Here is a 13471-nt window from a genome sequence, read left to right on the forward strand (position 1 = left end):
ATCTGTTAAAGTCTGTCATATTTCCAATTCTCAAAGATCTCCATTCAATATGTTCGGTGAAAATGATTCCCTCTTAGCTGCATGCTTCACTGCCGCAAAAAAAGCGAAAGAAGAAATAAATTATTTCCCATAGGTTCTGGTGTAATTTTTCAATTGTTTTCAACAAGTTTTTATTATATTTTATCTCAGCAATGGCCTATCATGATTGGAAATGATTTAGTTTCAAGTTGGAACGGCACACATGCTTTAAGGAGCCGGATAGGGGGCGTCACAGTCTGATTTGTCCCCTCAAAGTTTCATAATGAACCGAAAATATTAGTAAACTTGGTCTGCTTGGAATGACCCGGGTCCCGGTGAAGGTGGCTGTGGACATATTGATTGCTGCACCCTCTCTCCATGCGGTTACTATGCACATGAATCTAATATCAGTCATTACATAAGCAACACTGGTCTCCTTCAATGTACATAAATCTACATATTATATATATATATTGCATGCCTAAGAATTGTTTTTAAGCCCAATAAACACTGAAAATATTTCATCCGAATCTCTGCAGTTTGTTGGGACATTGAAGTCTTCCAGTCCAAATGGAAACCCTGATGCCAATGTCCATAAGGGGAGTAGAATCGATCTTCTTACCCAACTATTAGCAAGAAAGCAAATAGCCCTAATATGTAAAAATTTTGAGAGAATAGGAAAACCTTTGCAAAGATAAAAGAAGAGAGTAAACCAAGACAAACAGTGTATAGTTCCTTCTCCAAGAGGAGTCTCCTTTAAGCTGAGGTGGCACTGAGGGTGTACACACACACAGCATGATGTAAGCTTTGGGGGAATCACTAAATGTCAGCCTTGTCAAGCTCTTTCAAATTCATCTGATTGAACTCTTCATGCCTCATTAGGTTGTTTCAACGTGCCGACACTGACTGACAGGTTAACAGTAAAAAGGTTCATTTTGCATGGGAAAGACTACGGCTTCCAAGACAAATGACACCTGTTGGCCCAGTTTGAAGGGTGCCTGGCCAAGCCCCGAGAGGAAGAGTTTATACAAATCACAGGCGATAAATTAAGCCTTGGCAGTGTAATTCACTGTAGAGCATGCAAACTCAGGAAAATGCGAAATCATCATTTCAGTTACATGCTGGATTAGTCAAATCTCTTTCTTTCTCAGGAACAAAAACTTTAAAAGCTGTAAAAGCCATGTGTACTTAATCCAGTGAAATCACCTTTACGGTCTTTTCATACTCCTGGTCAGAGCAGGAGTTTTGGGACTGAGAGAGAGGATGAGAGAGTGAAAGTGGGGGAGGAGGGGGGAGTGGACGAAGTAGATCAAAGTTGGTGCCAACTGTGCTAAAGGCTGATGGAGAATGCCAAGCAAAGTTGGAGGGGGAGAGGGAGGGCGGACCAGGAAGGGGCTGGGCATAGGTGGTGACAAGAAGGGTGTTTCCACTACAGCCCAATGCCTTGAATGAGGCGGGTCTTCCTTGCTGAAATGCCCCTAATTTGAATATGAGGCGTTTTTTTTGACGGGACTTTTTTTGTCTCTGTTGAAGAGCAGGGCCATTTTTCTGCCCTGAACAAAGCCTGGTTGCTGATTGGATAGAACGCTAAGCAGGATGTGACATAGTACTCGACGCCACAACAAGACGCGCCATTTGTAAAAGTCGGCGAAGCACTGCTGCCAACTTAGCGACTTTGTTGCTATATTTAGCATTTTTTCAGACCCCCTTTGCAACTATTTTTCAAAAAAGCGACTGGCGGCAAATCCAGCGACTTTTTCTGGTGTTATTGGTGACTTTTGGAGACTAGTTCTTACTCTTCTTAACGAGCCGCGGGGGCGGCGAGAGTAAGAGTAAGAACAAGTCGAAGTGGCACAGTCCTCCTGCAGCAGTCTCTCCCAGCTGCAGCTCGAGCTGGAGGAGATGTTAAACCCTGTGTCCAATCTGCAAATTGCTAATAGGCTAACAGTTAGCTCTGTAGCAGTACAGTGTGTATGTGCTGCTGCTGCAGGAGGTGTTCACTTAGCGATCTCGGTTTGTTTACAACAAGCACCAGACACTCTGTGCACAGTTAGCGATGCTGGTTAATTCACGATCACTATGTGTATGATCAGCGGAGACACTGTGCATAATTAGCCATGCTGCTTTCTATATGATCAGCTGCTGACATTGTGCACAGATATCGACGGTGGCCACAGGTGCGTCTCCCGTGTTTAATCCGTCGCGAAGATCGAAAACCATACGTCACCCCCGGAGTCTCCTAAATCCCTCTGGGGGCCTTTTTGTAATGGAGACACGCAGAGTGAGCGGAGATTTGAGAGGGTGTGGCCTGAGACTTTCTCAGTGGCCACTCTTCCCCTAAAGGAAACACGGCTAAGTTGTAGAAGAGACCAAAAGATGCCTCCATCAGAACTTTTACTAAGTGACAAAGTTTTCTAGGGAGAAATTCAGCAAACAGAGGAAATGCTGCATGTTAGAAGTTTCTTGTCTCATTTCTATGAACCTGGAGCCACCAGCATTCTGGCAATAGTGGAGGGTCACATCATGATGTGACAAATCCACTGGCTCCAATCTTAACAAAGTCTTTTCATATGCTAAATTGAAACAGTCAATATCAATCTGCCTTTCGCTGGATTCCACTAAGAGTGGCATTCGATTGAGCTCAGCAGCAGTGAGGTCGGTCTGTGAAGGCTGCACATTAATCTCCTGGGAACACATTCCACTGCTTGCTTTGGCATGACTCATATTCTGTCTCAGTGGGTTTCAGTGGATGTCTCGCTGATGTGTATTCAGTTCGCGACGGGTTACGTGGCGCTCTAATGAAACAGTTGTTCACATGTCGCATTCAGAACAGGAATTTCCTGAAAATCGCTGCACCCACTGCACACCTAGCACAAATCTCAGCTCCACAGGTTTGGCCTTGAATGGATTTGCCGTAGAAGAGGGCAGTCTTGATTGAGGATTAAGCCCTTTAGAGCTCAAGTTATTTGGATGAAGCACATATGAAATGAAGTCTACAATAGGATTCTGTACTGAGACCTGGGATATGCATACCTAAGAGGCACTGACGGAAACGTATATTCAACAATTTGCAAAAGTGGTTCAAAAGTTCAACACTGTCATAAATGAAAGTAAGACGCTTACCTTAGGGATTGTCAAAATTTTTAATCCACTCATGCTTTTGTGTGACATGCAATGATGGTCTTTTTTGGTGTACAAGCTAAACAATGTTGAAGTCACATAAAGATCAACTTTAATTACTGCCTCGCAGTTGTATGCCTCAAGTCAAGTCAAGCAGTTGCAGTTTTTATCCATGTCTGTCAGGACTCATATGTAGCCATGGCAGTAGACAATACTACCATTAATTATGTGGCTACGAAGAAGATACAAATATTTAAAAAAAAAGGGTTAAATCTGACAGCAGAGAAGATCTTTACAATCACCACAGTTTAAAGGTGGTTACTCAAGGTAAGTGCTGCCAATTTAGTAGAATTATGACATTAAAAACGTTTTTGTAGAACATTATGATGTGACAGTGAAGCTGAACTTTGACTTTTGGATATAAAAAGGTCATCACTTCATATTTTCATCCTATTAGACATTTTTGTGAAATTATGTCATAATTGGCATGTGAATTCTTACGTTGTGGCCAAAATCTGACCTTCAGCTTTGATGTCCAAAATCTAATCAGTTCATCCTTGAGTACTAATGGGCATTTGTACCAAATGTAAAGAAATTTCCTTTGGCCATTCCATCGATACTGCAGTCATTAAATGAGAAGACGTAAGGTCAAAGTGGCCTCGACCTTTGACCCCCAAAATCTAACCAGTGAATCCTTTAGTCCAAGTGAACCTTTATGCCAAATTTGAAGAAATTATCTTTGGCCCTTTTTTAGAAATCTAATACAACATACTGGCATTTAATTAAACATAACAGCTCCAGCCCCCGGCTACCGCCTGTGTGAAGGCATAACAACAAAAGTACTGCAGTCCCTGTTCATATCATGACAGGAAAGTGAAGAATAAGATTTAAGGTTCACATTGTGTTGTTGTAGTGGTAGCTTGCTTTTCTTGGACCACACTGTATTAAACAGTCTCTATTACAAGCCCTGCCAACCCCACCAGACATGGTTTTCCTATTAGTATTGACAAACTGTTCACTTGATCAAGTGCAGATGTTCCTCTGTTTAGTTGCAGATGAAAAGATTCAGTGAGTGTCGCATTAAAGATGATGTCAGGGCAGAGAATCCCGCCTACTCTAAGGGGGTAATATTTACAGTGGAAAATTAAATAGAGAAGAGGACCTAGTACTAAAAGTGAGTTAAGTCAAGTCGAGCTACAACATGATCACAAGATCAGTGGGAGCCGTGTCCTGTGAAGTCACTCCAATTTGTAATCCCATAGGTTTATCTTTGAAACTTCTCCATATTGTTTAGCAATTCTTCAGCCAAAGACTAGGTGCATCTGTTGCAAATGTGTTTTTCTGAAAAAACCAACATCATCAACCAACTAGTACCAAACAGCACTTGGCGCCCCAACGACATTCTTTTCAAACAAACACTGTAACAACATGTGAGGGCTTTGTCAGATCAACTGTCAAGCTGTTAACAGTCTTTTAACAGCAGAAGACACGAGACAGGATGGAGTCAGAGGGTGGAGGGCTCCTTACGCTCAATCAGAGAGCGGTTGGCCTTCCTCTGGGCTGGTATGCTCTGCTCTGCCCTGTGGAGTGATGGTCTATAAACCCGACCTCATTTGGGGTCTGTCTCCATGGCACTATGTCGCTATGGCCATCATTTAATTACTCCGCACAATAAAACCCAACATCAAGGGCCTCTGTTTAACTAGGATAAGGGGAATGAGAGAGGCCATGTTAAGTGTTGTCAGCTCCTGCTGTGAGGCTGGCCGTCTGCTCAAGCGTCGCTTGGCGGGCACCGTGCCCCCGGGTCCAGCTGCAAGGCGGCTGCCAAGCGGCTCATGACTCGAGTGTATCTGAGGGAGCCAGGCATGCCACCTGGGCACTATCCGTTACAGTGGGACGCTGTTTACACAGGGGGCCTGAGAGGAACAAGGGAGAGTAGAAAGGGTAGAGTGTGTGGATATATTTGTGTACACTTGTGTTTGTATAGTTTAATGTTTTAGACTGAGAGTAGGATTAAGAGAGAAACGAATTGCAATTTTTTGGACTCTTTGTAGCAGAAGACCATTACTCTTATCTCTTGTTGCTTCTGAAATGTTTGGTACAGGACTTCATCTGCATGCTGTGTGTGTCTAGCAGCCCTCACAGGTCTGCTATAAAAGCTCTTCTCCCTCACAGGCTTAACGAGAACCACAAATACTCACTCACTTGCTGGTGAAAATAAAAACGAACAAAACAATCAGAAGCAGATGCAATAGTTGCATTTTGAGGTCTCTCTCTCCATGGTGGCCTCCTCTTCAAGCTCCTCTCACTAGTTAATTGCAGCGCTGCCACATGGGTGCCATGACGCCGGCCTGCGGGCTGTTATTACCTCTGCCCTGTCATTAGCTCCTGCACTGTTACTGAGTTAATGCCCGGAAAGAGCTGCAGTTCACATGGGACACAATGAGGATCAGTGCTGTCACGCCCCCTACAATCACAGTTACCATCACTGGCAGCAAGTAGCCCAACACTTCCTACTGCCCCTCTCTCATCATGAGGGACTCTGCCAAAAAAAATCCAGGCCCCCCTTATTGCTAGTATACAAAAAATTATATTGATATCTGTGCCTGTTCAGGATACAGCCATACAATTGGACAGGCAGAGGTCGAGGGCAGTCTAATAAAAGATTGGACAGATGATGGATGAAGAAAGCCCCGCACTTACCACCACTGAGCAGCTTCATGACCAGCCACAGCTCATCCTTGACCACGAATGAGGTGTAGTAAGACACAATGTTGGGGTGGTGGCACTGGCTCATGGCCTGAATCTCTTTCTGTTGAAGGAAAAACAAGAGAAAGCGAATCAAATTAATCAGTAGAACATTTTGATGATCTAATTACAGGCTGTTTATTTGCTTTGACCTGATAGAGCTGCTCTATGGTGACATCTTTTCATTTTATTATTTGGTGGAAATGGAAGTTTTCTATCAGAGCCAATGCAGTTTTAGTAATTACTTACATTGTTAAAATGTACTGCTAAAGTAGAAAGCAAACAGCCATTTATAAAGCTGTTGATAGTTGGTATAACACACAATATACATTTCCTTATGTTTACATCTAAGACAAATGCTGCCTTGAACCTAATTATTTTCATTTGGCTGCAACAAAAAGGTGTGAGAAGAGAAAAGCCTGCAGGAAATTAACTGAATGCAGTCACAATGAATGCCTATGCTGCAGCTATTCTTGAAATTTAGTGCGATACTTAAGATCTTAATGACGTCAGTAGTCGGAGGAGAAATAGGCTAGGTCAATATAATGCATATCTATGCAGAAGCGAAAAAACAGCCGGTACTCAGCCCTTTATACAGCTGTAAGCTCTGTGTGTGTGTGTGTATGTGAGAGAGAGAGAATTTGGAAAGCAGGGGAGCTGAGGTAATGCTGGCAGAGACGCCTAATCCTTCACTTCAGCAACAGTCCTAAAGTCATTTGAGGATAGACAAGCTTCCTAAGAAAAAGAGATTCTGGCTGACTTCACTGATTCACAGAGGTTTGCTTCTGTTTCTGCACTTACTTGACAAATGACTGGACCTGTTACTGGAGCTCCATACTAAAGCACGGCATCTCTGTTTTTGCTATAGATCACTGCAATGCAACAATTACACAAAGAACTGCTACAGACAATTCAAATGAGGTTTATGAAGATAGCAATACAACCAGGAACAATCTTACTGTAAATGTGATTTAAAACTATTAACAATGTATCTGGCAAATATTAGTGATCTTGTTTGACAGGTTTTCATATACTAGCATTAAGCAAACTGACAATCCCATTTCTTATGAAAACTCAAACATCTGGGGCTGAAATGAGGTGTTGATTAAAAGAATAATCAATTGAATTTCTTTGGGTTTTGGACTGAAAGGTTTTCCAGTTTAAGCATTAGATATCTTGTCAAAATCTGTATTCAACTGAATGTGGGTTGCAAATCATTGCTTTTTGTTTTTATCTACTTGTTTCACAGCGTCCCAGCTTCTTTGTGGTTGGGGCTGAACAATATCACCTCTGGGGGCTTAGGGGAAAATTGCAACCTTTTTGAAATTTTAAACAATAACAGATCAATCATGACAACAGTCAATGGATTCATAGACAATAAAATCAAATTCAAAGTTGCAGCCCTAGTCCAATCATGATGACAACCCTGCCAATGCTACCACTGGCATATATTAGCAACGTTTTATAATAAAGGCAAGTAAAATATTAAACCCACATCTAAGAACTGACCAATGAACAAATGACTTGTATATGTGAAGTGCAAAGAGATCAAGGAAGCATTTACACATTGTATGTTACTATGGATCCCCCCCCCCCCTTTAACTAGTCTTTGTGCTAAGCTATGCTAAATGTGCCAGACCTGCAGTATCTCTGTATTGGATGCACAGATGTAAAATCAATATTAACCTTCTCATCTAATTATGGTTTTCAACACAAATGCCCATGTTTCCCCATATGTTAGTGTTCATTAAAGACACAGCTACTGAGCTTTGCACTAAGGCAAGGTGCGCCACAAGCCTGTCAACTGAGGAACCTTAACACTCGAGCTGAAAACATTTGTTAAAGGCATCGATCGATAGATGCCTGTGGGTCAAAACATAAGCCTGATGTTCCATCAGCATAAATGCTTAGCCTACACAATGTGCATTAGCAGCAGTATGCCTCTGCTGCAGAGTCATCACTATTGAGCCCGTGGCCGTCAGAGAGAGCCTCTGCCAAGAGAGGCTTGGGCGGGCAGGTGACATCATGATGCCATTTAAAAAGCATTTGACAAAAGAGGGTTAAGAACATGAGTCATAATAAGGGTGGATTCAGACATGAAACAAATTCACTGGACCACGACAGGTACAGACATGCTTAAATGCAGACAGATGTGTAAAGGACGATAGTGGAGGAGTAGACGTGGGGGTTTTCAGAGCACAAGGTTACATTCAGATTTACTAGCAAGACATTTTTGACCAACAGGTGAGCCGCCACACCACTCTGCTTCCAGACTAAAGCCGTTTTTGATAATCAAGCATTCTAATAACTTCCAGTCTGTCGGGCCAGACGGCGAGCTCCGTGGGTCGTCTCCCCTATCATTCTTTGTCTGGATACTACAGGCTGAGCGGGAACAATAATAATATCGCCTGTTGGCTGCTAACTGGCTTCAGTGCAGCCTGACCCCCTCCTCTGTTCTGGGCGCAGAGGAAGAGGATGGTCATTGCAGCTCTGTGGGCCAGGGTAACCCCAGAAAAGACAAACAATGGGATAACAGGGAGGATATCGTGCTCGGGCAGTTGGCAGGTTTTCCCATCTTTTCCAGCAGACAATGTGTGAATCAGAGAGACTCTTTGTTGTTGGGATTAGGTCACTGTAAACCTATGCTGCAGCGAAGACAGTGGAAATGTTCTCATTGCTCAAAGCCATTCACATTACATCCTTTTGTGTAACCTTTGACATTTGACGTCAAAGATTTGGCTCTGTGAAAATATTTTTGCAGGACACCACAACAAACATATTTTTTACACATGTAAAGATACACCATGAACGACTTTTGAGGTGTGGTTCTCACTTGAGGGTGTGTTCAGGTGGATTTGGTCAGCTATCAGGAATGCAGCACATAAGCCCTTTGCTGTTTTTGCACTAATATTGCCCTCTACAATTTTAACTAAAACTCCACACAATAGCTGTGTTTCTGTGAAAGGGGAAGCAAATTTTTAAGCAATATTTTGAAATGTCAAATTAAAGAAAATGTTGGCTGTTGGTGATGTTTCCATCAACTGGTTCGGAGTGAATAAACAAAGCTGCATGAACATACTTTCATCAGGAGATGGCAGTGTAAAGCACTGGTGTAGGCTAATCTGTCAGTAAATAAAAGAAAAAGTATAGAGAGAAAACAATCGATGAAGTAGAGATTATGCAAAAGAGAAAAACAAAACAAAAGTGGGCAACTCATAATTGTTCTTTAATGTCACCTCGTCTCATCTGGCAGAGTAGAAACAGCTGATCAGTCATGTGAGTTAAATGTTTGCTACTTTAGAATTTATTCAGAAAAATCGTTTCCATCTTCCATTTAGCTCATTAACTGTTTTTCAGAAAAGAGAAAAACCACCTAAAGTGAGCATAAAAACTTTAAGGTGCATTTTTGAAAGTTTTATCAAATTTTGATGTTACCATCATCTTTTCTCATGCAAATCTTCAAAATACTCATCAAAATTTGCCGATGGAAACATGACTAATGAGCACTATGAGGGATGAATCAGGGTTAAATTGGCCCAAAACTCCTGTAGTCTAAGCCCGGCTTTACTTTTACCTTTGTGTTTGGTTGTGGGTGTTCCAATGACCTCATCCTAATAAACAAGGCATTCAGAACAGTTTTATTCAAACCATCCAACCTTTAAACCACAGATGACACACCTGTATGCCACACACAAAGCCAACACAAACGGTTTCACTGTCCCATGATTAGATTTTGGATTTAGGCCTAATGAGTCACTGATGACAGCAGCAGAAGAAACAGTTATGGTAACCTTTGTAGAACATCATTGTCAAGTGACGTTTAATTATGGCCATCTGTGTAACACTCACACACTGCATACTATTAGCATAAAGTAGGTCTCCCTCCCTACTACTTTGTAATTTAACATATGCCAATTTGAATGCTACTGTTTCATTAAAACTCAATTTGACAGCACATAATGATGAGAAAACTGACAAGAAATATCTTTAACATCACAGTGAAGTTACTTTTTACCTTTTGTTGTTGTCCAAAGAATAATATGCATACACCTGTTAAACAATACAAGCCAATACAACAATACAAGGTTCTTTCAACCTGAAGTCGAAGCTTTTGGCATGAGAAGTAAAGGTGATGTGGTTTAACTTCATCTATGTTGTGGAGGGCTGCCAGGCAGACCAAAATAAATCACATCAATACCAATATCACACCAGACACCCCTCCCTTTGTTAAACCCCACCTAATAAAACTGTCTTTCTCCCTAATAGAAGTCACATTGTTTTTGGAGTCAGTAACTCTGTCCAATGTGTCAACTCTAATTCCTGTTTGGACAAAAAGTGAATATAATACGGGGTTCATTGTGACAGGAGTGATGTCACTTTGGTTTATTTTGTTAAGGAGAATTGTAACTGATCCATCTTGTTATGGGCCTATGAATACATGTTGATCTCCCAGGCAAAAAACTAAACCCTTTCAGTAGGTTTAGCCTGCAAATTCAACACAGATTCTCCTCCAGGAAATAGACCAATCTGCAGCAATTGTATTTTCAGGGCCCAATTGTATTATCAGGGCCTGAACTTTGCAGTATTTGGCGCATCAGAGGACCTTGAAACTGAGCAAAAAATAAATGACCTATTGTCACAAACTGAATACAGTGCTGGGTCACAAACTGGTGCCACAGAATCACACTGATGGCAGACGCACAGAGAAGCCACTATGGAAGCGATCTTACGTCACTATCAGTTACTCAGAGCCTAACACACACTCACTATGACCCAATCTAACTGCTGCACGCACATTTAAACACACACACGCTAGAAACTACTGAAGAACGGAGACACTGCCTATCTGCAATTGATGGGGAAACTTACAGAAACGCAATCTTAATGCTGAGAGCACAAATATCACTCTGAATCACTTCCTTTAGCGTGATTAGGAGTTCCTATAGCATAAATAACTACTTTCACCTCAGCACCCTCAATATTGTTCTCAGGCCATTGTGATTTGGAGGTGTTTTAAAGCCAACTATTGACTGCTACTGAGTTGTAAACCAGACAGGAATGCCCATAATGTTTCTCATAAGTTTCAATGAATAATTAAAGCTAATAGTTTTAATAGTTGTGTAATTATGCAAGAGGATATTTTAACTGCACCATTGTAAACAAACCTCACCGATCGAGCTTGAGTCATTCAAAAGCATCTGTCCATCAAACTGCTGTGCCAGGAATAACTACAACATACCACTGCATATGGATTCACATGGGACAAGACGGATTATTTCTTTTGCTGACATTTAGGAATTTCACAGGTAAGATTAAAGACCTGCTTCTTATAAATAAAAAAAACGTGTGGCATCCTCTTTTAAAGCTGCTTCTTTAGAGAAGCGATCTGGGTTCAATTTAATGCTTCCTCGCCGTTTAACTGGGTACCCAGCAGGCTGTGGAATTGAGGGGTGGGGGGGGAGAACCACAGGCAGGAAATCCGACCTCGCTGTATTCCATGTGACCGCCTGCTCCGAGAATCCGGAGAAGCATTCCCCTGATTCATCCTCCAGAAATCGTGGGGGGTTGGGGAAGGGTTCTTCCTCGAGTTTAGTATTGCCAGTGAGTAGTGAGAAATCTGCCAGTGATCTCGAGGCATGATCTTCCATGCACACGTATTGGCTTACACAATATTTATTTCCCACAGGTTACTTTGACAGACTTTTGGATGAGAACTAGGAACGAGGGATGGAAAAAATCTAAGTTAGCAACAAATAATTTCCCATCTTGTGTACGTGGTTCTCTGGAACAAAAGGGTAACTGATAGCTATCATGCAATTTTGTCCTAGATTGTCCCCCAACGAAGTGGTATGACATCTTTCCCAACTTATGACAATAACCCACAAATATAAATTACACCATTACATATTGCCATCTCCAGCACCTGATCATCTCTCCGTGCAGGGGCGCTTGATTTAATCCTTCCACCACTTGAGCTAAATTGTAAAGCATATGTCATACAGTGAATGATGTGCCTAGATGGGGTACAAGATTGTATTGAGGGTATAAAGACACTATACAGCCTTCAGGAAGATGTCCTGCGGTGGTCTAATAGTTTCCTGGCAGTAAGTGGAGTCCTCCTTCAGAGAACAACCAGAATAGTGTTTGAAGTGACAGGGATGATTGGAGGAGTGCTCGGAGAGAACGAGTAATGAAAAGCAGAGGTGGAACTAACTCCGTCCACACGCACAAACCGCAGAGACAAAGCCCTAAATGAAAACTCGTGCTGTGAGCTAGTAACTCCCTTTGATCACACATAAAAAGTAACAAGGTCACGAAAAATTTCCAATACCGACTGAAATCGCATTTAGCTATCCCTTTTTGTAGTTAAAAATAATGCCAACATGTTTTTTAGATGTATGGTTAATCACTATTTATTATTACTTCTGGGAAGTATGAGGAATGCCCATTTTCATCCCATTTTCATCTCAGCCAGCCAGCTGGAAGGGCATATACGAATTTGTGCTTGATTGACAGCAGCTGGCATGCTGCCAGAGTGCCAGTGTTACACCGTAGGGAATGGGAGAAAAAGTAAATAAACTTTTGCTGTAGCCTGCATGTCATTGGCAGATAGCATGTTGATGGTGGTATGGAAGAATGAGGACCACACCGGGGTCTAACTTGACCAAAGTTACATTTGCAGGTTTAATTTGCTGCAGCTGATCAGCTAAGTTAATTAGCTACCTAGCCTGCACACCAAACCGCACATCGTTTGAAAATCCAGTGTGAAAGTGCCTAAAACCTGTCTTCTTTCTAATGGCCACTGGTTGCAAAAAGAAGTCAGACTGCAGAAAAAGACCCTACTTTACACTTGATTTATTACCCCAGTAGACATATTCCTTTTAAGTTTATGGTCTCAATCATTCGTTTCAAGTCTTCTTCGATTAATCATTTTCTAAATTGTGGTCCCAATTACAAAAAATAGACAATTTATCGAGGTATGCAATAGGGTGTGGCTACCTTGCTATTGAGAAGCTGCTATACAGTGACCTGTCAATCAGGATAAAGGCCCAGTGTTGCATATCTATCCTCCCCAACTGCATCCTTGTCCTACCATGGTCACCTATGGCTCCAAAAGATGAAGGTGTCACTGGCCAAAAAGCCAAACGAGAGGCTTCAAAGTCATATCCCACAAACCAATAAGTGCTGTTATGGTGGCTACATCTACTTCTTTCATACTCTCTATGTTGCAAACTTCAGTTGGACTTTCAATCTTCTTCAGTTTTGTGTGTCTTACCAGGAGTTCATCCATACTTGTCTGGCACTTCTCGAGGTTGATACGTTTGATGGCCACCTTCTCCTTACGTGGTAAACAGTAGGCGGCTTGGACCACTGCTGTGGCTCCACTCCCTAAAACAGACAGGAAAACAACAAATTATGACCGGGAGTATGGTTCAATAAAATACAAGTTATCTCAGGAAATATTCAGCTGTCAGTGCTGTTGTGGAACCCGACTTTGGCACATACAGCACATTCATTTCCTTTGGCTGTCCTGGCTGCTTTTAATTATTTGCCCCTTCCTTAACCCCTGTCCACACCCAAAAAT

At 41.9% G+C, this 13471-nt stretch overlaps 1 protein-coding gene across 1 annotated transcript in view; it reads right to left on the bottom strand.

The window, feature by feature from the left end:
* The window catches only part of oxsr1b (oxidative stress responsive kinase 1b), a 47621-nt gene that overhangs the window by 25079 nt on the left and 9071 nt on the right, over window positions 1–13471 (bottom strand). Inside the window, exons 3-4 of the mRNA XM_059326831.1 lie at window positions 13163–13275; window positions 5842–5950 (exon numbers count right to left, since the gene is read on the bottom strand). Of these exons, the coding sequence (XP_059182814.1) occupies window positions 5842–5950; window positions 13163–13275 (222 nt within the window). The remainder of the gene's footprint in view (window positions 1–5841; window positions 5951–13162; window positions 13276–13471) is intronic.

This window comes from Centropristis striata, chromosome 23, assembly GCF_030273125.1.
Source record: "Centropristis striata isolate RG_2023a ecotype Rhode Island chromosome 23, C.striata_1.0, whole genome shotgun sequence".
NCBI lineage: Eukaryota > Metazoa > Chordata > Actinopteri > Perciformes > Serranidae > Centropristis > Centropristis striata.